At 43.2% G+C, this 24,899-nt stretch overlaps 4 protein-coding genes and 1 long non-coding RNA gene across 12 annotated transcripts in view; 4 read left to right on the top strand and 1 right to left on the bottom strand.

Moving 5' to 3' along the window:
• ABHD6 (abhydrolase domain containing 6, acylglycerol lipase) overlaps positions 1–5,561 on the top strand; it is a 50,184-nt gene extending 44,623 nt beyond the window's left edge. For all 3 annotated transcript variants that reach the window (XM_037491655.2, XM_037491643.2, XM_037491648.2), the window contains exon 10: positions 3,965–5,561. In XM_037491655.2, the coding sequence (XP_037347552.1) occupies positions 3,965–4,141 (177 nt within the window). In that variant the 3' untranslated portion in view covers positions 4,142–5,561. The remainder of the gene's footprint in view (positions 1–3,964) is intronic.
• LOC119230517 (uncharacterized) lies at positions 3,509–9,646 on the bottom strand. Its single transcript, XR_005121773.2, has 3 exons — positions 9,490–9,646; positions 5,278–5,367; positions 3,509–4,103 (listed from the first exon to the last, which is right to left on the bottom strand). It is a non-coding gene; the product is annotated as an uncharacterized LOC119230517 (long non-coding RNA).
• RPP14 (ribonuclease P/MRP subunit p14) lies at positions 9,416–14,611 on the top strand. Of its 2 annotated transcripts, none has more exons than XM_037491699.2 (6): positions 9,416–9,574; positions 11,148–11,245; positions 11,344–11,428; positions 13,547–13,623; positions 14,034–14,112; positions 14,555–14,611. In XM_037491699.2, the coding sequence occupies exons 2-6, from the start codon at positions 11,169–11,171 to the stop codon at positions 14,609–14,611; spliced, it is 375 nt and encodes a 124-aa protein (XP_037347596.1). In that variant the 5' UTR covers positions 9,416–9,574; positions 11,148–11,168. The 2 variants fall into 2 exon arrangements, with proteins under 2 accessions (XP_037347596.1, XP_037347579.1); XM_037491682.2 differs by lacking the exon at positions 9,416–9,574 and adding an exon at positions 9,685–9,887.
• Positions 14,612–14,705: 94 nt separating this feature from the next.
• HTD2 (hydroxyacyl-thioester dehydratase type 2) lies at positions 14,706–20,957 on the top strand. The gene has a single exon (XM_054694982.1). It carries the CDS (start codon positions 14,719–14,721, stop codon positions 15,223–15,225), a length of 507 nt encoding a protein of 168 aa, XP_054550957.1. The 5' UTR covers positions 14,706–14,718; the 3' UTR covers positions 15,226–20,957.
• Positions 20,958–22,767: 1,810 nt separating this feature from the next.
• Positions 22,768–24,899, top strand: part of PXK (PX domain containing serine/threonine kinase like) — a 72,449-nt gene continuing 70,317 nt past the window's right edge. For 2 of the 5 annotated variants that reach the window (XM_037491737.2, XM_037491747.2), the window contains exon 1: positions 22,768–22,974. In XM_037491737.2, the coding sequence (XP_037347634.1) occupies positions 22,873–22,974 (102 nt within the window). In that variant the 5' untranslated portion in view covers positions 22,768–22,872. The remainder of the gene's footprint in view (positions 22,975–24,899) is intronic. The other 3 variants (XM_054695028.1, XM_054695026.1, XM_037491729.2) reach the window with 2 other exon arrangements.

Raw genomic sequence — 24,899 nt, forward strand, 5'->3', positions numbered from 1 at the left:
CCGCCCCTAGTTTTATTGAGATAAAACTGACATACAGCACTATATAAGTTTTCAGGAGTACAGCATGATTTCACATACATGTATTATAAAATGATTACCACAATAAGTTTAGTTAATATCTATCATCTATAGATATAAAAGAAAAAAAAATTTTTCCTTGTCATGAGCATTCTAAGATTTACTCTGAACAACTTTGATATATATTAAAAAGCAGTATTAACTATAGTCAACTGTTTTACTTCCTCTGAACTCATTATATCTGCAATGACCCTATTTCCAAAAAAAGTCATTTTTGAAGTTCAGGGGCCTAAGACTTCAAAATATGAATTTGGGTTTGGGGGGGCACAATCAACCTGTAACAGGTCCTCAATAGAGATACTTATTTGCATCCAGAGCTCCTTTTTTGTTTGCAACTAGTCTTTAGAAATAGTACAGTACTGAAAGTTCTTCCAAAGTTTAAAACAAGAGGCGGTAGTATGAAACGGAGCATTTAGAAGGCCCGCAGACAGAATTACAGTGTTTGTTAAAGGGTATCCAGGAGTCTTATGCTATTGAATATTGTGTGAAAAGGAAATCAGAGAAGCTGTCCCCATTAAGACAGTTCCTCTAAGGACCCTGAGGTGAAAGCCACCATTGTAAGCCTTACCTGAGTGACCCACACACCCTAACTGTGTTGTTGATGAACACATAGGCAGAAAGTCTGACTGGGACCGCAAAGGCCCACAACTGTGTGTGACAGCCCAAGAGAAGAGACTGGGGAGGAGAAGCCAGGCCTGTGTCCATGTTGTATGGGGACGGAGGAATGCTGGCGTCTGGATGCTGAATCATTGTGATCTCAAATCAGCCAGGTGTGGCCCAGGCTGCACAGCACAGGAACATGAGCTTAGAGAGGTGAAGGCCTCCAGTGTTCCCTTCTGCAGCAGCCAACACTCCAAAAGAGCTTTGTGTGTACCTGACTCAGGCCAGGTCACAGCGAGTCAGTCAATCAGAAATCAAGGGACAGAACAATCAAGTCTTTTTTCATTCTGAAAATCCCAAAAGTGATTGAGGTCTCTCAGACCCAACAGGGAGAGAGGCGAGTACCTGTCACCCTTTAGAGAGAGTGCAGAAGTGAGAGCACTGGCTTTGGAATCTGAAAGTCTGTGTCCCAGCCCTGCCTTTGCCTTTAACAACCTCTGACCTTGAGCAAGTCATTCATTTGCTCCATATTGCGGTTTCTCTTCTACTACTTGAGTGATTGTGAGACTCAAGTGAGGTAATATCTTAAGATGGTCTTTCTCCAGTTGTGAAAAAATAAATTAATTCTCACCCAGGCCCTTTGCCTCTGATAACTGGCCTCTGCCTGTGATGCAATTTCCTCCAGGACTCTGAAGTCCATTTTGTTCCGGAAACAAATTCCATGGGCCTACTGTAAATATCATCAGATCATTAATGTGTCCTGTACACTACTCTCAAGGCAAAGGCCAAACAGCAGATATTTTGGGAGCTCCTTATTTCATGATCTTTTGCTTTCCAAACTGTTTTGACTTTTGTCCTGCATTGTCATCATTATTTGGTAACACAGACCCAACCCTGCCAGGCTGAATTCAGCCTCCTTTTGACCCTGTGACTGTACTGCATAACTGTAAGGGGAACGTTGTGCATTGTTGTCCTGTCTGTGTGAACACTGTCCACTGGATTTGAGCAGTACACAACCTGTAGAACTGAAACTGGCAGTCATTCCTGAGAAGTGCACATCAGCTCAAAAGAGCTCCACTCTTTAGTCCACCAGAGGAGGAAGGACTTTGGGAGATATATAGTCTATATATTCTTTCTGTCCCTTCTTGCCAGCACAGTACCTGGTATGCAGGAGACCCAGAGTGAGTGAGCAAGTAAGAAAGTAAAGTGAAACTGCTAACTAGGGAAGGAGACCAATCTACCAACTGTTTGCACATTTAAGCCAGCTGCTGGCTTAAATGTGCAAACAGTTGGTAGATTGGTCTCCTTTGAGATATATATATATATATATATATATATATATATATATATATATATATATGACACTGTATTAGGCCCTCAAGATACAGTAGCAACCAAGATAGACAGGCTCATGCCCTTCAGCAGCTGATCTCCCACCTACCACTATAGCATCTGGCAGGGCTGGAAGCTGGGTGAGATGTGCATGTCAGTACAGAGTCAGATCTTGACCTATTTATAATTTTGACAGTTCGTTCATTACAGATCTTTCGCATTGGTGTTTATTTTGTTTATTTTTTTATATTATTATTTTTTTAATTTTAATTTTATTTTTATATTCCCCATACAATTGCAACCCCCTATTTTGACCCCAATCCCTTCTTCCCCTGACCCTCACCCCATAGAGTGTCTCTGATTCATAGTTGTTTGTTGATTTTGATTTTTACTTTCTTATAGTTATTCTTTTCCCTGGTCTCTTATTTAAGTTTTCTAGATTCCTGCTATGAGTGAGACCATCCGGTATTTTTCTTTTTCTTTCTGGCTTATTTCGCTGAGCATCATCCCTTCCAGCGCCATCCATGTTGCTGCAAATTGCATGTGTTTATCTTTTTTGAATGCTGAGTAATATTCCATGGTATATATGTACCACATCTTCTTGATCCAGTCATCTATTTTTGGGCATTTGGGTTGTTTCCAAAGCTTAGCTATTGTAAACAGTGCTGCTATAAACATAGGGGTGCAGGTGCTCTTTGGAATTGATGTTTCTGTGTCCTTTGGGTAAATACCTAGGAGTGGAATTGCTGGATCATATGGAAGCTCTATGTTTAGTAGGTCAAGAAATCTCCACACAGCTCTCCACAGTGGTTGGACCAGTTTGCACTCCCACCAACAGTGCAGGAGAGTTCCCTTTTCTCCACAACCAAGGTGTTTATTTTTTTTTAAACACTATATACAAGTAGTATTCAGGTTGATTACTGAGCTTTTTAGAGCCTGCTTGAATTTTGTGCCCAAGGTCAGTGCTCCACTTCACAGACATACACCGGTAGTACGCCCCGCACAAGAAACAGCTGACATAGGTCCCACAGACATGTGTATCTCAGGGGAACCCCTCAGCTGTTCCATGGGCCTCTGGGTGACCTTGAGGAATGCTGGATTTGACCAGCATAAGAGTGTCAAAGTTAGAAGCTCAGGTAGGTGTTTTTGTCAATGCATGGTGATTTTTGACCTCTAAGAAGGATGGACACTCTATTGGGAGTTACCATGCTTTGACCTGTTGACTCCACCTGCACTTCCTCTGGGTATTTTTCCACAGAGCTGGATTTTATTTCTGCTCATTTACCACAGTAGCCTTAGCTGTGCATGAGTGATGAAGCAAAGAGGTCCCATTAGTCATCAGTGTTCCCCCCTTTCATTAGGCTTCCCAGTAATGTTCCCTCTCACGATCCACGGGTGCTCTGCATTTTTCCCCAAGTCCCACCTCTCCTTCCAGCTAGGTGGGAAATCTTGGTTTTGATGATCTGGGTAGATAAGAATAAAGCTTAAAAGCAGACAGCACTCTTTACAGTTTTATTTTTGCTGTTAACAATGGAGAGAAGGGGCACTCCTGTTATGATGAGCTGAAAGGGAAAGTGATTAAGAGAGGGGATTTGAATGCAAATCCAGTGCCAGAGAGGATGTTGGGGGGAAAATTAGGTCAAGTTGGCAGAACAGCAAGGTCATTCAGATGAACTTAAATGAGTTAGTTTTTAAAAAATCAGCTTTAGAAAAGTGGTAGCCTTTTTGTTGGAAAAGCATTCCTAGTTATTCACAGACTTCAGGACCTGTCTGGCAACCCTACCAGACCAGATCCCCTCAGTAATGCCGGCAGCTGCACAACTCCTGGTAGGCGGTCAGTTCCATCTGAAAGTCACAGGAATGACTTGGTCCTAAAATTCAGGCTGAGGTAGGAGTTTTGACCTGGGTGTCTGAATCTTTTCCATCTGTTGTTGTTTCCTTTTCTGTCCTTTAGGTGCTCGATGTGTCTGGTGCGGATACTTTGGCCGAGTCAATTGCCAACAGCCAGGTAGAACTTCTGGAAAACTGTGGGCACTCGGTGGTGATGGAGAGACCCAGGAAGACAGCCAAGCTCATCGTCGACTTCTTAGCTGCTGTGCACAACACAGACAACAACAAGAAGCTGGACTGAGGCCCTGACTGCACCTGCACTCTGCACACGCATCCTCTCCCACCCCCAAATCTGATGCAACCACCACTTCTCAGGGATCCTGCCCCAGATGCACCGGAGCGCCAGTGTCCCTGAGCAAATCAGTCCCCTCTCCCTGGTCTCGACAGAGCTTCAGGGGCCATGAGGAAATCTCCAAGATGTTTTTCACAAAATGCAAACTCACATGGAACAATATAAGAAAACCCAGCCATGAAATCTACCGAGAAGTCTTTAAGTTCATGTCGCAAAGCAGTCACCTTGGACCATAACCACCTTGGCCATTTTCTTTAAGACATGTGTCAAAGACTGAGACTCGAGTTATTTCTGTTGCTTTAGATGTTCTCCCCCGCATGGTCACTGGCTGTCTTAGGAACATTAGTTCCCTTTCACTGAGCCCATTCTGTTTATGTCTTATTTAAGTTTTACATAAGATAGATATGTGAATACAGTCCATCGCTGTAAGTACAGGAAGGAAACTAGCAAACTGGACAGTATTTACAGGCATGGAAGGGCGATGTTCCAGCCAGCCCTCAGAGCTACCAGAACAGCAGAGAACACAGGTGGGAGTTTGATCGGCCCCCACATGTCAGGTTTGTCTCCAGTGAATCCAGAACAGTCTCAGTATAAAGAACACCTGGCAGGGGGAGTTTCCTGGGAATAATTTATTATTTTTAACAATAAGACCAATAAAGCAATAACATTCTAGAAAGCTATCTAATATCAGACCCGGGCTCCTTGCTCAAGCACCTTGTGGGCCTCTTTTCTATTTTGCTGTGCTACTGAAAACCCTTGGATGTAAAATACTAGCTTGTTAATGAATTCTGTGAATTCTGTGAACAGTAATGTGATTGAAAATAAGTCTAACAGCTGTAAAAGTGACCACAATATGACATGAAATAAATTCAGTAAGTCTAGATCAACAACATGCAGATGGTTTCTATTTCTAAGCTTCTAATTAAGTGCAATGTTGGCACATTTGTGTTTTTAAAAGTAATGCTTGTTTTACAGGCTAGGAAGAACTTGCTTGGATGAATTGTTAGCTTCATGTTTAGAAATTATGTATTAGTTTATATTCAATTGAAATTGTATTTCAAAAACAAAAGGCAAAAATGACTCACCTGTTTCGTTTGCTGCTCTTCTCTTGGATCTACCTAGTCTCTGCAGTAGCTTTACTCTTTCAAATGTTTATAGTCTGTAGGCAAGGAGCTCTAGAAAAAAAAGTGAGATGAACTTTATAGTTTCCATCTTAGGAACCTAGAAAACAATAGTCAAACTTGAAAAAATGAGAGGAACTACCACAGATGGGAGAAAAAAAAAATCAATGAAATAGAAAACAGATGCTATTAGCCATGCTGCTGGTTCTAATCTCCTATATTTACCATTAACGCTGAGCTTAGTAGGTTCTGGGAGAGGAGGTCAGTCTTGGTGGGTTTCAGAGATGAGTTTCCTTAGGGTCACTGAAGATGCCCTGAACCTGCGTAAGTACCTCCAATTAGAACCCCTACTGGGTGCGGGAATTATTATGTCCTGCATTGAACAAAGTCTAAAGATCATCTCCAAACCTCCAAAGGAGTCTCCATGCCCATCCCCAGTAGGATCTTTCGGGCAGGGTGTACACTGGCCCTCCCCCCTGAAGGACCCATGATGGGGAAGCATCCACTGAATGTCATGAGCAGAGCATGTGAGTGTCGCTTTTGACAAATCTATAGAGTAGATTTTAATATTTATTTATATTCTTACATCTTTGTTAATTTTTGGATAGTATTTGATTTCTCCCTTCTGCCTTGCTTCTCCCACCACCATAGCACCAAGATCCCTCTCCTCCTTCCTTCCCTGCTGTTTGCCTCAGATCTATGGTCTGCTTGCAAGGTTTGGTTTTTTATCCCTGTCCCTTTAAAGTGGGTTTGCATGCCTCTCCTTTGGCCCTACACTTCTGGCCCCACTGTGCTAGGAAGAGAGGAAGACAAAAAGCACAGCTCCCCCTTGTGCTCACCTTTGTGATTGTGAAGAAGCTTCTAGTTACTGCCAGCTAACTGCCCTGTGTGCCACACCCCCCACTTCCCCCAGGGCCTTGTGGTGTGTGCCTTAATCACAGTCTTGAAAAGACTGTGAAAGACTGCCAGAAGCTTCTGAAACAACAATGGAAAGCTCCACAATCACAAGTGGGCTCTTGATCCCAATACCTGGAGTCAGGGCTGCTGAAGATGAACCCTCCCCGGCAGGTGTTAAAGAGGCTGAGGGACAAGCAATGGTTGGAACCCAGTTTACCATCAGCCTGGGCTTCTTGTCCCAGGCAGAGGTAACACTGGGAGTGACTGATGCAAGAAATGCATTAGTTTGGTGGTCCTGCTGGCTCTTCCACTGAAGCCTCGTGAGTACAGGGCCAGGGTGGTCATGATGGTCTTTTCCTGTTTCTGCTTATCTTGTAAGGACAGCAGGGCAGACTTGGGAGAGTGAAACGAGATTAAAAAAATAATAATAATAAAAAATACACCTTCCTGTTTTAAATGAGGGAAAGAATAGATTTTTCGTAAGTTGACAATTGTGTTTCAGAGAGCAGGCCGGCCGAGAAAAGCGTTTGCTGTCCTCAAGATGACCTCTCATTGCCCAGACAGAAAAATTAGCCATGGAATTAAGACAGAAGTTCACTCCTCACACATATAGGTAGGGACTATATCATATTCAGCAGTAGTAACTACATAAGATTCAGGCTATCATCCCTTTGCCACTTCAAGAAATTAGAGGATGAAGGATCTCTCAGGGAGAATGAGACAGGAAGGGTACAGACAAAGGCAGAGGGACAGGACTCAAGGACAGAGATTTGCTATTCCTATTATTTACATTCAGCTGGTAAATAATAAGGTTAAATAAATCTGACTCTAGGCCAGAAACCTGCTGCCATAAATTTCCTTTATTCATAGTGCTTTTTTGTACAGAAGGCTTCAACTACCCCATATTATGGAAAGGCTGACATCTCTGAGTGGGGAAGGAGGCAAACTGCGGCCTTTCCTGCCTACCCAGCACCTCTGGGAAAATGTCTGCATGTTCTAAGACAAGATAATCCAGTCCCTACTTGTTCAAACTCCCTCTATTTTGGTTAACCTTTGGGTCCTGTTATGATTCAAAAATCTTGCTAAAGAAAAAAAAATACAGTCAGAACCAGTTCAGGACTTCATCTGTGAGCCCCATGTTAAATAATAGGGTTCAGATGAGATACTGGGGTTCAGATGACTGGGATCTTTAGGTTACCTCTGAGGAAAGTTTTGGCAGGGTTCCCGTTTGAGTGGCACACAGCAAATTTGCATGGAGATGAAGATGTATTAGGAAAAAGGGCAGGTGTATTAGAAAAAAGGGAAGAAGATGTTTCCACAGACACAAGCAGTGAGAAACAGCTGCCTTTGAAAGGGGTGGGTTTCTTAAAAGAAACACCTGTGCAGACATAGGTAGGCAGTCTTGGGATGAGAGCTGCATTTTGCCAGGGCAGGAGTTACTTTGATATAGTGTTCCTTTTGGGGGTAAGGGTTTATTCCTTTGTGGTATTGTTAAATCAATCACTTCTAGGGTGTAAATGAATTAATTCGTAAGGACCCGTGAATCTCTGTAATGGCCCTCAACCTCCATATCCAACCTCTGGTCGAAGACTATACACCTATGGGTATTTTCTAGAGCAGTTCTTTGTAATGACTGATTGTGGGGTAAAGAAAATGTCAGGCTTTTCTGCCCTTCCGCCATCAGGATAGATGATGGATCCCTGTGGTCCCGAATGCATGCCTGATGGTGTGCACCTGGAATAGGGTGTGGGCATAGGTAGATGGGATTCAGCTGAGCTAAGACTGTGCTTTTTAAGGGCGGCATCACGGGGACGCCAGCAGCAGCAGCAGAAGCCAAAGCAGAAGTCGAAAGAGAATCCGAGAAACAGCAGAACGAACTCCAGAGAGCCCAGATAGAGTGAAGACTTGCTGGGGGCTGGGAGGCCTGTCAGCCTCCTGGCCCCCCAGCATCCCTGCCTGCCATATGCCTGGTGAACCCCAATAAAAACCCTGCAAAAAAACCAGAGGACTCTGACTCCTCCTTTACCCGGTCTGCATGGGATCAGAAAACCTGCACTGTGGCCATTCCTGCCTTTACACCGATAATTCCTTTATCTCCATCTCTGGGCCAGGATTAAGGATTTTTCATTTTTATAGTTGGTTTAATGATAATGTTGATAATTTCTACCCCCACCTCCAATTTCTGGTCTTGTGATGCCTCTATCCTAAATTTCCCACGTTAAGCCTCCACCAACCGGGGAGGTTCGCCGCCAGGTTTCGCCTAGCGTCCGCCGCAGCCTCCTGGGCTGGCGCTCAGTGAACACACACACATACAAACACACACACACTCTCTCTCATTTTATATATACATGTATAAATATAATCAGAAGCTGAAATGTATGTCAGAAGTCCACCAACTAGGTCTTTCTCATTTAAAAGTCTCTTTAATCCTCAATTCTGAACAAGAGAACACTGAGAATTCAAGCAATTGTAAGGCACTCCAATTTCAGTTTGGTATTAGAAAGTGAAAAAGTTTCCAAGTTCTTTTATGTCCAAAACTGAGCTACTCAGTTTTTTCTGGTAGGATGGGTTTACCAGAAGATTGGTTTAGGACATTTTCTCCCATTATGTGGGTGTTATCTGATAATATTAAAAGCTATCTTTGGATTATATGAGTTCCGTGAGATAAGCTGTGGTTTCTGCATGGTGTCTGGCACAAAGTGAGCATCTGCTAAATATTGGCTGTTATTAAAAACCATATATATCTCGTGAGTATAGGTGGTGTCCCCCACTGAGTTCCCAGTACCTAGTAAAAAACGGGAGCTCGGCAAGGACTTATTGAGTAAATGCATGGATGAAACCTGGTTTACATTTGGAAACGGGATCAACTGAATCTTTTCACGTCAACCCAGACAGAACACCTACTCTGTGATGGCACCAGAAGGGACATTGAGAACTGTCCTTCCCGAGTGCCTGACTTACAAGATGCTCAGCAGAAAGGGGTGTTAGGCATAAAGATGAATAATCAGACAAATGACTACGAAGCGAGCTTCCGGATCGAACAAACAGACCCGGCGCCCCATTCTCTATGCAGATATATTTGCATACACAGTTTTCTCCCGAGTGGGCACCAGGGAGCGCAGAGTTAACCCAGGCGTGAGTTCTGATGATTACGCCTGGGTCCTGAAGGGGACGCCGCGTGATTACGTCATATCCGTAGCAACGATCAAACATCCGGGGGCGGGACAGGCAGCAGCCAAATGTAAACACCCCCTCGAGTTTGCCGGCCTAGGCTCTGACCTCTGCTCGGCAGCGCCAAACCTTGGTGGGTGCTTGCGCGTAACAGGAGATAAGCGAGGCGTCGGGCTATTCGGGCGGAGAGCGGGTAAGTGAAAGCCCATGGAAGAGCGGCTGTTTTCCCGGAGCGGGCCCAGTCGCCGTGCTGGTGACGCATGGACGCGCGCGCCCGGTCTTGCGCTTGCGCACTGGGGAGCGGCGGCTGGCAGCGCGGCGCGACGCGGCCTAAATCACCCCGAGCTCCAGCGCGGGAGGCTGCCGCGGACGCCAGGGGAAACCTGGCGGCGAACCTCCCCGGTCGGTAGACAACACGACTTCTGGTCTCGGTTTCCTAGAGTGGCTGTGAAGACTACGGGCACAGAGGTGCAGAGCGAATGGTTGGTGCCGAGTAAATGGCGGAGGTTAGTTGAAAATTGACTACTTGATCTGAGAGTAGGGGGTTGAGTTTTATTTTTGTTTTTTAAATCGAGATTTAGCCCGCGGATTATATATTGAATGCATGTTGTGTGCATGACAGTCTTTTACGTCTTGGGAAACTGCGATGAACAAGACAGATTCGCGTTTCTCGTGGAGCATTCGGTCTTTTGGGGCAGGGGAGTGAAGCACAAGTTCGATCCCTGCCGGCCAGGGAGCTACCCACATGGCACAGCAGGCCTCTCTTGTCTCGCCCGCTGCTCCCCTCAGCAGTGTATTTCAGTGGATCTGCCTGTTCTGTTCCCCACTCTGCCTCTGGTGAATCCTCTCACCCACCACACCTCTTACCTGTACCCCAGCTCTTGTATGCATAAATAAATCTTTTAAAAAAAGAGTAAATTACATGCATGTGTTACACGGCGCGAATTGCTATGAGGGGAAAGTAGGGCAGGGACAGGGACGTGGAAGGGAGGTGTTGTGATCGTTTAGCCCATGGACCAAATCGAGAGGTGAGATTTGAGCAGATGTCCTAAGGAGTTCAGGGACTCAGCCGGGAGCATTCTCAGCTCGTGGAAAAAGTAGAGGTGAGGTCTAGAGGCTGGAGGGAAACTGGTGTGTGAGGAAGTCCTACTAGACCCGTGTGGTAGAGGGGATTGAGCAGAGATGTAGGACTTGAGGTGAGAGTGGTGGAGAAAGCAACAGCATAGGTAGGGCTTTTTCTGTCAACTTTAAGAAATTTGTTTTTGCTCTGAGTGAAATGGAAGATACAAGGTTTCGAACAGAAAAATATTGAGGCTGGAGTAGGTTTTAATAAGCTCACTGTGCTGATGTAGAGACTAGATTTGGAAGGGAGCTGGTGGAAGCAAGGGTACCTCTTTCCCAGTGTTCTCTCAAAAGTGGGAATATTTTTTATTTCATAAGATCACTTTGAAGTCCTGTGACCGTAAGGCATGTGACGCATCTAGCACAGAGCTCACTACTTGGTAAGGGAAAGTGTTAGGTGGGAGATGTTAATAGAAGTAAGAGTACAATGGCTTAAAAAAAAAAAAAAAAGAGTACAATGGCTTGGCATATGTAAAATATAGAAACTTCCTTTGTGTCTATGTGTGTAAAACTTTAGTTTGACCGGGATTCGATGAATAACTGTACTAGGAGGTCTTTAAAACTCAAATAGGTCCATTCTTATTTAAAAAATGTGAAATTGCTCTCATCTTGATAATTCCTAGTCCTCTTCATAATTACCATAGGTGTGATCAGCGTTGGAGAAGATGCCAGCTCCAGGTACCACATATGAAAGAGTAGTTTACAAAAATCCCTCTGAACACTACTACCTGAAAGTCTGTCTGTAAGTTCAGTCTCCTGTTCTAGTTTAAATTGCTTTCTTATGACTCTGGGTAGCATCAAATTTAAGAAAATGTGTTTTTTCTCTAATTTTTTTAACAGAGAATTTCAGGAGCGTGGAGTTGTACTGAATGCCGCACAGTTCAAACAACTGCTTATTTCAGCCCTGAAGGACCTGTTTGGAGAGGTATGGAATAATTTGGAAGATTGAATACTCCTAAGATGTTCAAACTCTACAATTGTATTTGAAATTACAGGGGCAGACCTTCTAAGTGAATTTTTGGTAGGTTCTCAAATGCCTTCTGTTTGACAAGGAAATTGCTAAACAAACATTTGTTCTACTATAGTATGGTCTAGACTGGTAACCCACAAACTGCTTTTTTGCCAATTGTGAAGATTTCTGGTTTGTCAGAACGTAAATCAGCACACCTTTTCCCTTACTGAGAAGGCCTATAAAAAACACAATAGCTGAACTAAACAGTGTGCCTAGTGATATTGCTGATTTACATTCTGATGAAGTTCCTTATCTTGAGTACTTCTGTTTTAACATTCACTTGAAAGCAATTAGAAATTTGAGATGGAACACAGACAGAAGATTTTCAGGAAATTATTATCTGATTCATACATTCTGTCAAATCAAAATCTGCTAAGCACCTCATCAAAATTAAAAATTTTTATGCCTCAGGAGACTTGGTTAAGAATATAAAAAAACAAGAGTTACTGGGAGAAAATACTTCCTAAAAACATATATCTGACTAACAACTAATACCTACACTATAGGAAGAACTCTAAAAACTCAATAGTAAAAAGCCAAATAATCCAATTAGAAAATAGGCTAAAAAGGGCCTCCCTGGTGGCCTGGGCTTAAGTCTCAGCGCTATCACTGTGACAGCCTGATTTTGATCCCAGGCCAGGGAGTTAACCCTCATGGCATAGCAGACCTCTTCTATTTTGCCTGCTGCTCACCTCTGCAGTGTATCTTAGTAGATCCCCCTGTTCTGCTACCCACTATCTCTTGTGAATCCTCTCACTGCCACACCTCTGACCTAGACCCCAGTTCTTGTATGCATAAATAAATAAATCTTTAAAAAAAAAAATTCACTTTCACAAAGTAACATACTTGGTAAAATTCCATTAATCTTGAAATAACGTAATTATACTATCTGGAGAAACAGTGGTTGCCTAGGCTTAGGGATTAGAGAGTGGGGATGAGGGTAGCAATATAGAGGTAAAAGGGGAGCCTCGTGGTCATTCTTTAACTTAATTATGCTGATGATTACATAAAACTATTTAATAACAGTTACATGAAACTTATTTAATAAACTTGCACAGAACTATGTATATTAATATATACACAAAAATGAATGCATTTCTATTCAGTGACCTTGTTGATAATATACTATAGTTATGCAAGATGCTGACATTGGAGGAGGCTGGGTGAAGGGTACACGGTGTCTCCCTGAACATTTGTTTGCAATCTCATGTAATTCTAATTTTTTTAAATGTTTAAGAAAAAAAATAATTGTGCACCTTCTTTATGTCAGGAATAAAACCTGGTTCCTGGGGTTATAACTGTAAATAGACAGAAATAGCCTCTGTCTCATAGTCTAATGGTCTTGGTTATTTTGGCAGGAATTATCTTATACAATGGTAAGAATGATGACCATTATGAAAAAGGACTTAATGGAGACCTTTACATGAAAGAGCAAAGCAAGTGATTGAGCCTAGTCTTGAGAATCAGAGAAAGAACAGTTTAAAGATTTGAAAAGTGAGGAAGCCTTAGCAATATGAAGAAATTATTGGAAGGGAGAATTATAAAGAAATTATAGTATAGGGGGAAAATTCCAGACAGGAGTAGTTAGCAATAAACAGTTCCAGTATGCTAAAAAAAAAAAAAAAGATAACACTTTTTTTGGGCCTCCCCTGTGGCGCAGCGGTTGAGTACTGGGTTGCAAAGCTGCCCGCAGTCTCTGCAGCGCCAGTTCGATCCCTGGCCACCGGGTGAGAGTCCCACATGGCGCACAGACCTCTCCTGCTGCCCGCTGCTCCCCTCAGCAGTGTACTTTGTCAGTCTGCCTGCTCTGCTCTCTGTTCTGGCTCTGGTGAATTCTCTCACCCTCCTGCGCTTCTGACTGTACCCAGTGCTTGTATAAATAAATAAATAAATCTTAAAAAAAAAAAAAGACAAAAATATGTAACTTAAAAAAAATGACACTTTTTGAAGGAGAAAAGCAGTTGACAGGATTAATTCTTAGGACTTAAGGGTGACGATAATAGTTTGCTAATAACATTATTCCATACTTAGGTTGATGCTGCCTTACCTTTGGATGTCCTAACCTATGAAGAGAAGACCTTGTCAGCCATCTTGAGAATATGTAGCAGGTATGAGATAGTGGAAATTTTCTGATATAACAGTAAAGGGATGACTAAAGAAATAGAGCAAAAATGTTCATTGCTGAGAATGAGAAGAGTTTTGTTATTGTGAACTCTAAGCAGCTTTTAGAAGCTGCTGGGGGAATATAAATATCCAGTAGGAGTTTATATTCTAGAGAGCAAAACTTGTGATTTGGCTAAAACTGTACCTTTTCTTAATTGATGATTATCGTTGCAAATTCAAATGGATGTTTTAGAAACATTCTTAATTGAGACTCATTTTATCTTTATGCTTTTACTGTTAATGCTTTTTAAGTTAGGGTATCTGGAAAAAACTTTCTGGACCATCACTAACAAAAGGTACTAGGGGCATGTTGCAAAAGCATATCTTTATTTATACTTGCTTGATCTTTCCTCAGTGGCCTTGTCAAATTGTGGAGCTCTTTGACCCTGTTAGGATCCTATAAAGGCAAGAAGTGTGCTTTCAGAGTAATTCAGGTAAAAAGTATTCCTTCACGAAATTCAGGTGATACTGGGTGGTGGGTAAAACTGCTTTTTAATATATGTCCCATTTTTGTGCTTGCATAAATCTAGGTTAATTAACATCATCTTGTGGGGTGGGAGGGCTTGGAACTTAGGACTTCATTGCTTACAATAGAACACTTAGATTTTAGATTGTATGGGAGATGTTTTGAGATAAAACTTGGAATCCTAATGGTAAAGTCTCTTAATTTTTTTCTTAATACCTTGTACCATACATATTGAAATGCTCTTTCTGAGTTTACTGGGATCACTTGTTTATCTAAGGCTACTGCTCAGGATGTTCTTTAAAATACTACTATGTCAGTCTAGGTTATCATATTAAACTGGGCATGTTTCTATATTGTCCTATGTTCCAATACAATTTTCTCCTTATATTCAATGTTAACTTTTCTTTTAGGTTTCTCCATTTCTCCTTGCATTGTCTGGTAATAGTAGGGAACTAGTATTGGATTGAGTAGTCTTCAATGTTAGAAACATTCTTCTACTTTTTGATGCCAACAAAATGTTTGAAGACTGAAGCAGGCTATCATCTCCTGTTGGTGGGATTTGGGGTTGCTAAAGATGTTCCCAGTAATTTCCAGCTATCATCTTTGGTGGTGTGGACTTCAGAGGAGAATCTGCCTGAACCAGCCAGGTCTAAGCAAGCAGCACTTTCAGCATGTGCACATCAGAGTTGGAGACCGGGCTGAACTCAGCAGGGCCTTCACACAGAGGGATGTGGTTACCTTCTCAGAATTAACGGGTGATGTCAACCCTTTGCATTTGAATGAAGATTTTGCAAAACATACGAAGTTTGGAAAGACAATTGTACATGGAGTGTTGATCAATGGACTTATTTCTGCTCTCCTTGGTACTAAAATGCCAGGACCGGGGTGTATATTTCTTTCCCAGGAAATTAACTTTCCAGCACCTTTATATACTGGAGAAGTTGTTTTAGCATCTGCAGAAGTGAAAAAGCTGAAGCGACTCATTGCTATTATTGCAGTGTCATGTTCTGTAATAGAAAGTCAAAAGACTGTTATGGAAGGCTGGGTTAAAGTTATGGTCCCAGAAACTCCAAAATCTTAAAGTATGTATCTAAAGATGCAAGTTCAGTCTTCAGTGTTACTGTTATTAACAGCTTGTGAGGAAAGCAAGGACTGCTGCTCTTTACAAAGAAATGACCAACAGGCCCAGAAGCCATGTTAGGGGAGGACAGTTGGTGGTGGGGTGTTCAAATATCCACTTTCCAATTTGGACCTCTGCTTAATATAGACTTGAGTATATTCATCATCTGTTTTCAAAATTGGAAGAAAAATTGGGAAGGTTATTTAGCTGAAGGTTATTTTAGGATTTGAAACCTAGTTGTGTTTGGATAACACAGACCTACCTGTGTCTCACTGAATTTATAACTAGCTAGCATTTAATTATTGAAGATGAGAGAAGTTGGGTCATCCTTGAATACCTACCTTTGAATACCTAGTAAATATTTTTAAATCCTGTTCAACAGTGTCTCTGTTAAAGTTTTTTCTAATTTGTTATGTTTACAACAAGATGGCTTCTTGCTCAATCTTCAGTGGCACTTGCCTGTCAAATGGATTTTCTGTTCTTGAAGAAGGATTTACAGATGGATTTGGACTCAGTTATATACTGTCATGTATAAAAACAGTAGCAGTAGCTACTATTTTCCATTCTCTCCTTTAAATAAGGCTAGAGATTTCCCTGACTTGAAAGCTAACTGGGCCACACTATACACAGATAAACACAGTATACACAGACCAGTCTTTCAAGATGTCAAGCTCTCTGTGTTGGAAATCTACACCAACATAATAGATCTTTAATGCAAAGTTTCTATTTTAGTGCACATTATTTTCTCCCTTTCTTGAAAATATTACGCAGTTCCCATTGCATAAATAATACATGCTTATTGTAAAAAAAAAAATAAAAGTACAAAACCATCATAGAGACTGGGTTTTTTGTGAGGGCTAAGGAAGAGGAAATATGAAATATATTCGTACTGAATGGTCATCTGCAGCAATTTTTTTTTTTAAGATTTATTTATTTATTTATTTATACAAGCACTGGGTACAGTCAGAAGCGCAGGAGGGTGAGAGAATTCACCAGAGCCAGAGCAGAGAGCAGAGCAGGCAGACTGACAAAGTACACTGCTGAGGGGAGCATCAGGCAGCAGGAGAGGTCTGTGCACCATGTGGGACCCTCCTGTGGCCAGGGAGCAAACCGGCGCTGCAGAGGCTGTGGGCAGCTTCGCAACCCAGCTCTCAACCACTGCGCCACCGCGAGGCCCATCTGCAGCATTTTTTAAGAGAAGGATCTATAATGGAACATACAGGTGGAAAAAGTTTTTTCCTCCTGCTAATAATCAGTAACGAGATTTTTTTTTTAAGCTAGAAGTGTATTGGTTAAGGAATTTTTCTAGTCACTAGAGGGCAGTGATGCATATATAGTGAGGATTAAAAAACTAATGTATTTCATACTCATTTATGAAGGTGGAAATACCAAAATCACTATCAGGAGCAAGGATACTTTATTCTCATGAGTCAGATCCACCTGAAGAGAGCTTATTTATATGTAAAACATTACACGTGCTGAAAATTTGATGTAACATTGAAAGAAAAAATGGGCAGCTTGAGGTACAAATAAGAACTTGAAGCTAACATTTCCTATGCCTGCAAAACTCATCCCTGGGACTTAGTGGCAGTCTTGAAGTACAGGTCCAAAAATACAGTGATGTTATCACTAGTATTTATCACAAGCTAATTTTCTGTATTTTTGAAACAACTTGTGAGGTTCATATCCCTTTTTTATAGGCAAGAAAACAGACTAATACTATGTGATCTACCCAAGGTTGTACAGCTAGTGTGTGGTAGAAGTGGGATTTAAACTGGGAGCCTGCCTGTCTCCAAAGCCCTTTTTCTATCATTCTGTGGGTCTATAGTGTTCTCATTAGAGTAGTCTTGATCTTACTCCCTATTCTAGTTGTAGCAATTTCCTATATAGTATTTTTTGGTGGCTTCCACACATAACTTGTTGCCTCCTGTTTTTTGTGAGGACATCCAGCAAAAGGTTATTCTGAAAGTGAAGTGTGGCAATCCAATATGGTGGGGAAATAAGGAATGTCAGATCTGGCTTACTACTGCTGTCTAAATACAATTTCCCTTTTTTTTTTTAAGTGCTCTGCACGTGTCATAGCTTTCTTTGGTATCTGTAAATCATTGCAAAGTCAGAATAGAGAAGTAGAAAGTAGGCAACAAGTTAGGGATACTGCTCTGTAAATGATGATTTGTCACTTTTATTTAAAGCCAAGAGTTTCACATCACTCATACTATGTAAAAGCCAGCTATAAGGAAAGCCTATTGCCTTGCGTTTTCGTTTTGAGTCCTGTGTGAATTGTTAGAAAGAATGACTCTTTTCTAATTAAAATGTAAATGACCTTCAGATGAGGAAATCTCTTCCAGATAATTGAGAGGTGGTGAACTTGATTGTACCAGGTCACATGTCAGTACAAAAGCACTGACTAAAACAGGCAAATTGTACTAGCACTTTCCACATAGGGGCATTGTAAGCCTGCAAATTATGCGAAGTCTCATTATCATGGAAAGACATACCCATCTTAAGCAATTTCAACCTAATGTACTGGAAAATTGCTTAACAAATTTTTATATTCTATTAGAAACATTTCTATATTGGTGAAATGTCACCCATTTTTCTGAGCAGCAAATCTTGAGTAGCAAACAGAGAAAGCCTCACCACAGACACCATTTGTCTTGTTTATTCATCTAGAAAAAGGGATTGCTAAATGTACACCAGTACCTTTTAGGTAACCACAGGTTTTCACTTTGTACTGAATTATTAGTCATTTTTCTTTTATGTTCCTGGAGTATGATTCAGAGACCAATTTGCTCCCAAAGAAAATTGCTATTAAATTACATCTATTAAGGTTTTATATTAAAACATACTCTACTAAGAGTTGACTGTCACTGAGCAGCTGTGTCACTCTGAATGCCACATGTGTTGGCATAACTTATTAACTAGCTCTGTCTGGGAAGAATAGGAGTGTTGTAGAATTACTCTTGGGCTACGCATAAGTATCTCCAGGATTCCAGATGTTTTATTTTGTTCTGAGCTTGTCTTCATTTGGATTACAAACACTGCAGAGATAAGAATTCTCAGAGAAATTATGGGTTGGAACAAGATCGCTAGCAGAAGACATTTAAGTTCAAAATCATTAGAAACCCAAGACTTAATCTTGGTAATACTTCTAGAACAGGATTAGTAGAGGGCCCCACTTCAATTTGTAGGCCACAATTTCTAGGGTGGCTTTTAAATACAATCCAGTTCAAATGACCTCTGTATAAACCCTGGGCAAAATTCCTCTGTAGTGTGGAAAATATTAACAGGTCAAGGAAATAAGTATGAGTTGAATTTTTGTTTTATATCCAGATCATGAATATTTAAAGAAAATCATTTTAAGTTGGGAGGTGATAGTGCTTAGGAACCACTGTTGTTCACGAGCTTCAGTGATTTGATTTGTAGAACATTTGCCAGGTCCGGAAATATCCTCACTAAAACTCATTCTTTTCAGTCAGTCTGGCCAAATGTCAAGTTGTTAGATAAACAACCTGTGGGCCATCTAAACATTTGGCAACAATGAAGAGTATAAATCTTTTCCCCCTTGCTAGCACTGAGTAGTTGTATATGTGGCAAAAACTACGGGACTGCATTCTTCATGAGCTTTACCGAGCCTGAGACAGAAAGCAAAGCTGATTTGGTTCAGATCAGCTCTGCTCTGGGGGCGGGTTTCCCCACATTTAGCATGAGCCATTCCAAAACCAAATGGATGTGGAGGGCTATATACCCCTCAAAGGTATATAGGGGCCCAGTTAAGTCCAGGATCTTCAGAGGATCACTGACAAGGCACTAATTTGGGTAGAAAATAAAATCATAAGGCTTACCATATTGTTATATTCTGAGGGGCTTCTGGCAAAATTTCCAGAGAAAGGGAGAAATTAGATTAAGGGTTATTTACTGGAATCATTCCATCAAATATCTGATTTCTCATTTTTCCATTTCCCTTGTCAAGAACATTATACAAAGGTGTTCTTTTTTGACCCGGGCAACTCAGTTGTATGACTTTTTTCTAAACATGCAAGTGAAATATTTTCGTGAGACATTTTTAAAAATCAGAAAATCATAAAAATGCAAAGAATCATCCTACTTCCTAGAGAACACATTTTTAATATTTGGTGGTCCCTTTTGGTGTTTTTCTTGTAAATAAAACATGGGCCCATATAAGTGCATACATTTTCTTTCATTTATTAGCATATCATGAGCAATTCCCAACATCAGTAAATATTCTTTGATAATCTGCTTTTTAATCACTGCAAAATATTCTAATGATTGTACCATGATTTGTCCAACCCCTTATTGTTAGCTATTTATCTTTGTGCGTTATATATTTGCACTAATCTCTAATTACTTCCTTGTGTTATAGGACAGGGAGAGGGGCAGCCCAAACCCCGCAAACCTGCCTATTCTAAATGGGTTCTGCCATCCGCCGCATCAACACAAAACATGAGACTTTAATGGGAAGGAACTTTAATACAATTAGGAAACAATACAGGAAAGGCAAAGAATCTAGTTTCTAAATGAAGCACCCAAAGTTACCCATCCCCTCGTGGGTAAAACTCCATCCATATGGGATCGGCCCAGAACAAGGCCCCAAAGCCTGCCACAAGTCTAAAGCATCTTCCAGTTGGGACCCACAGAAAAGGGTCAGAAACAACCAGACAAGCCTGGAAGAAAAAGAGCAAAATCAACATCAAGATAAAAGCTGCCATGGTCACCTCCCCACGGGTCTCACCCACATTTGTGTCACCCAGTCCACGACCAAAAGACAAGCGCAGTTTCTTCACGTGTCTCTAGGCTCCAGGAGCCTCCTCCAGGTCTCCTGGCTCCATCCTGCTCCTTCCTCAGTCTCTTCTGCAGCTTCTTCTCTCCCTGCTCAGCTTCACCCTCCCTTGGGTGGGGCAGGGAACCTCCCCCTTTCCTGGGGACCACCCTGTTACAATTGGTATATCCTCCTGGAGGTGGAATTACCAGGTAAGAACATTTTCAGAGCCCTTGATCTGTACAGTATTGTCAAATCCCAGTTCCTAGTTTACATGGTAAGTACTCAGTAAATAATTGGTAAATGAATAAAATGCCTTTTGGAGAGGTTGGGCCAATTTATACTCCTACCAGCAGTACATGAGAATAGCCTTGTCTTGGTCAGTAAGCATCAGACAGAAGTAATGATTAAAGAAGAATTTTGATTTCTGTGAGTCTGTCAATAAAATAACCCATTTGCTTTGAGGAAACGGAAGTAAAAAGTTGAATCTTCCATCTGACACATGGTTTTGTTTTAAACATACTGGGACACAGTGAAACGCAGGAAGAGTTTTAATTGTTTTAGCACCAACTCATGAAGTTCCATGTTTCCTTCTTCATGTTTCTCTCCATTGGGTCTTGGTCCCTAAGTCAGTTTGTCATGACTACTTGGCCCCTTGGGGTTACCCACAATCCATTAAACTTAAGATCTGCAGAGGTTACCCTTTAGAGTGCAATTTAGATGTCAAATTTTGGTGGTGTTGATGCTGTCACCAGAAAACTTGCCTGAAATATAGAAATTTAGGGGTGATAAATTTATGAGTTAAAAACCTGGCGTTCTCAGAAGTAAGAGGAAGAAAGCAACGGATAATGTTTGTGAAAGATTCGGCACGGTAAAGAAAAGGAGAACCAGGCTACATTTCTCAAAGGGAGGGAAAGTTTATTGCTCCCCGGGCGGACCTCACACACCCAAGGTGGGGGTCATGAAGCCACGCACTTTGTTAGGGGGAAAGCAGGGTTTTATAGGGTAAGGAGGGGTCAGGTGGGAAGTTGGGCTCTGACGGCGGGAAAAGTTTGTAGGCGGGAAAAGTTTGTAGGGCGCGAAAAGGTTCCTGGGGCAGGTAGAGGTTCTTTGTCTGAGAAGAGACTGTAGGGGGTGGGGGGAGGCTCACTGCCTGAATCCTCCTGGCAGGTATCCGCATTCCTGCCCCCCAGGTGGGCTTCCTGGTTGGCTTCTGCATTCCAGCCTCCTGCATGGACCTTTCAGTTTGTGTCCATACAGGTATTGTTTCCATTTGGAGATAGGGAATTGGGGCTCAGAGAGGTTGGTCACACACATCTGGTAAGACCCAGAGTCTTGGAGATCAAGGTCATCTAATTTCAAGTCTAACTCCACCATCCTTAGAATGCAATATCTCTGTGATTTCTGTGTGTGTGTGTGTGTGTGTGTGTGTGTGTGTGTGTGTGTGTGTGTGTGAGATTTGGTACAGATGGTGTTGTTATAGAGCAGCCCCGATATTGAACGGGTTCCTGGCTGTGGGTCCTCACCCGCGTGCTTAAAAGGGACTTATTAATACTCCACTACAGGCACACACAAAAGGTTAATAAAAGGTTTATTTACAAGGGAAAAGGAAATAAGGAAAATGTACAACTCAGGGAGAAAATAGGGAAATAAAGTCTTTAATGCGTCCTACCCGATCCGCTGACCTGGAAACCCAAAGTCACTCTCAGAACTGGCCAGATGCTGCTAGCTGGTGGAGAGCCAAAATGGGGGACCCCCCCCAAAGCCCACGTGTCTGCCTTTTATATCAGCCTGGCTGCTTAACCCCACCCTCAGTTCCCAGCTACCTTCCCTTTCGTGGGGATGGGATTTGGAGTTCCCAGTGTCTTTGGCTTTGGCCTGGGGTGGGGGTGGAGTCCACAAAGCCTGTATGGAATTAGCTTTAGGACATCCTTTTCCCCCTAACAGTGTCAGAATGATGGTCTTTGGTTCTGGCTGACTGTGGGCAAATTTGGAGCTGAGGAATCGATCCACAAAATTCTCTGGGTTTATGGCTCTTGGGGCCCACAGTGGGCCCTAAGACTCCAAGTCTGAGGGATCTTGGTGAAGGATTCATGGGGTTGAAGGCATTGTGTTGAACTAAGATCTGGGGTCACTTTTTAGGGTTCAGAGTTCTAAGAGCTTGGGTCTGAGAGTTCTGGGCTTCAAGAATGGGGCCTAGTTCTGAGTGCTCAGTTCTTAGGTTCTTGGGTCTGAAGAGCCAAGTTCAAGGGACTTGTAAATGGAATCTGGGGTGGGGGTGGGGGCAATTTTAAAAAGTTTCTGGGACTGTAGGGTGCAGACCAAGGATCCTCTCTTGAAGTTTTATGGGTCTTAAGGACCTTGGGCCTGGGAGGCCAGGGTGGGGACGCTGCAGTTGTAAAGATCGAAGTTTGCCAGACCAGGCTTTTGAGGGCCTCATGTGAGAAGCCCCAAACTGAGAGGACTGCTGTGGGATTCTCTGGGCCTGCGGGATCCTGAATGGCAGCAGGCCCAGGACGTGGTGTCTTCGGATAGGAGAATCTTGGGAGGAACTGTGGGGTGGGGTGCCGCGTCTGAGGCCCGGCGTTATGGGGACCGCTTGGGGGCGACCCCGGGGCCTGGGCCAGGGCGGCGGCGGGCGCGCGCTAGGACCCGCGGGAGGCGGCGGCGCGGGCGGCGGCGCTAGGACCCGAGGGGCGGGCGGGCGGCGGCGGCGCGGGGCGGCGCGTGTTGACAGCGGCGCGGCCGCGGAGCCGGGCGGGCGGCGGGAGTCGGCGCCTCTGGTTCCTGTCCCGGGTCCCGAGGCGCTGGCGGGCGGGCGTCCCGGGATGGCCTTCATGGAGAAGCTGCCGGCCGGCAAGGTGCTGCTGGACGACACGGTGCCGCTGACAGCCGCCATCGAGGCGAGCCAGAGCCTGCAGTCCCACACGGTGCGCGGCCCGGCGGGCGGGCGGGCGGCCCCGGGCCGCGGAGGGGCAGCGGGTGGTCGGTGCGGGCGGTCAGCGCTGCCCCGGCGGGAACCCGGGCGGGGGGTGTCGGCGCCGCCGGGAGGACTCTGGGGTGGCGGTGGTTCTGGGTCGGGGCCCCGGGGCCCAGGCGAACGCCGCGGTCCGGAGGGGTCCGGGTGGGAACCGCAGCCCCCGAAACGGGAGAGGTGGTCAGCGGCCGCCCGGAGCGAGGCTCGGAGCGACTCGGCGGCATCCTGGAAAGCAGCTTCGAGCTGGGGGTGGGTTGGGGTTGGGTTCCCGGGCCCACCTTGGGCGGGCGGGGTAAAGGGATCACCCAGGACCCTCACCCAGCCTTCTCCTCCGCCTTTGGGGCCGCTGAGTTTCCCTCCTTTCACATGGAGATCCGAGTGGTGCAGACGAGGGTGGGCCGGGCAAATGGAAGGCTGACTATAGAGCTCACCTGCTGGGGTAGAAGAGCAAAAGTGTCGAGGGTCTGTCGCCCCATTTCCAGGTAAGCGACTTGGCAGGAGCTTGGGGGGAAAAGCGAGGGAGGCGTTCTAGGGTTCTGTTATGGCAGGTGTATGATTGTGCTCCTTCCTTCCTCCAACCTGCTCTCTAGTGGGTAGTGGTAGCTTTCATTTGAGTTTAAAATCCATTGGAGTAACATAAAGGAGTAATAGATTCTCATAGTAAGATAGAGTTCATTTCTGTAACATAGACTCTCTTTTATTGTTGTTTTCATTTGCATGTACCACCCCACCCCCAACCACACTATGCATTATAATTTACAAGCCTTAAATCCAGGAACCAGTAAGAAAGCAGAAGTTGCCAGCCAGTGGGACTTTGTTTGGGAAATAATGAATGGGGAGAGACATTCCTTAAATTGTAATGTTTTGTTAGGTCACCAAATCAGATTCCAGCTCAGAGACTTGTTTGTTTACCATTGCAGTGTGTTTGGGGTTCATCATCTGGAGCTAAAGCTCACAATAGCTTTCTGTTTCTTTTTTTTGTTTAAGCTGTTCTGGTGACTTCAAAGAAACCTTTTATTCTGTTGTATTAAAGTGGGACTTTTTTGAACCTGTTTCCTCTTCCAACAGCTATGTTTTGTGGGACTTGGGTTGTTCAAAGTATTCATTTCCAGTTAGGAAAATGATTGTATATTTTAAAGTACATTTTATTTCACGGTGCTTATCTTTAATCCTGTTCTATAGACTTGTGAGAAGCCACTGTATAGGAAAAATTTGTTCAACCTTCTGTAGTAATTTTGCCTAAGAGAGCATAGGTTATGAGTTGAAATTTAGACAGGGCGTCTAAATAAATTCTGCTATTAGATTTTCAGCTTGAAGATTAGCAAGTAAATTTTGTACCTTTCAGAGAGTGGGGGTGAGTCTTTTAGATTTATTTTGTGCTGAAAATAGAGTTGCTTATAAATGCTCACAGGCCACTGCTTCCTAGAAGTATTCTATGATGGCCACTGCCTCAAGCCTTGTTTCACTCCACATTAACCTTGATTGGTTTATTCTGACAGAGAGGAGCGATACTTGTTACTCATTTTGGGGTCCTAGTCCCTGGCATTGGATAGCGTTTTTGTGTGTATTGTTGAATGAATAAATAATTGAATTGGAACCTTATTTTGCCTCTTTCCATTTATAAAGTGTTAGTGGTAAAAGTTGGAACGAGACATCTGAGGCATTAAGTTAGGAGGTCTTAACTTTAGCAAGTTCTTTAGCTAGGTGGTGAAAGGTATAATATTGTAGAGCTTTTCTTTAAGAAACAAGGTAAAATAATTTAGAGAATGACAGTTCCGGTAATGATGACTGAACACCAAAGACAGTGACTCACAGGAGACTCATGGAGGCAGATGTGGTGGAGTAAAAACACGCAGCATTGCCTTGCATAATTTTTGA

Source organism: Talpa occidentalis, unplaced genomic scaffold (assembly GCF_014898055.3).
Source record: "Talpa occidentalis isolate TD23 unplaced genomic scaffold, MPIMG_talOcc4v2.1 talOcc4.10, whole genome shotgun sequence".
Classification (NCBI taxonomy): Eukaryota; Metazoa; Chordata; class Mammalia; order Eulipotyphla; family Talpidae; genus Talpa; species Talpa occidentalis.

Excerpts from the sequence above, each read along its gene's own strand:
- RPP14 (XM_037491699.2), top strand. The coding sequence starts at position 11,169 with ATGCCAGCTCCAGGTACCACATATGAAAGAGTAGTTTACAAAAATCCC. Across the intron at positions 11,246-11,343 it reads TACTACCTGAAAGTCTGTCT|AGAATTTCAGGAGCGTGGAG; the intron begins GTAAGTTCAGTC and ends TTTTTTTAACAG. Across the intron at positions 14,113-14,554 it reads GTGCTTTCAGAGTAATTCAG|GTTTCTCCATTTCTCCTTGC; the intron begins GTAAAAAGTATT and ends CTTTTCTTTTAG.
- HTD2 (XM_054694982.1), top strand. The coding sequence starts at position 14,719 with ATGTTCCCAGTAATTTCCAGCTATCATCTTTGGTGGTGTGGACTTCAG.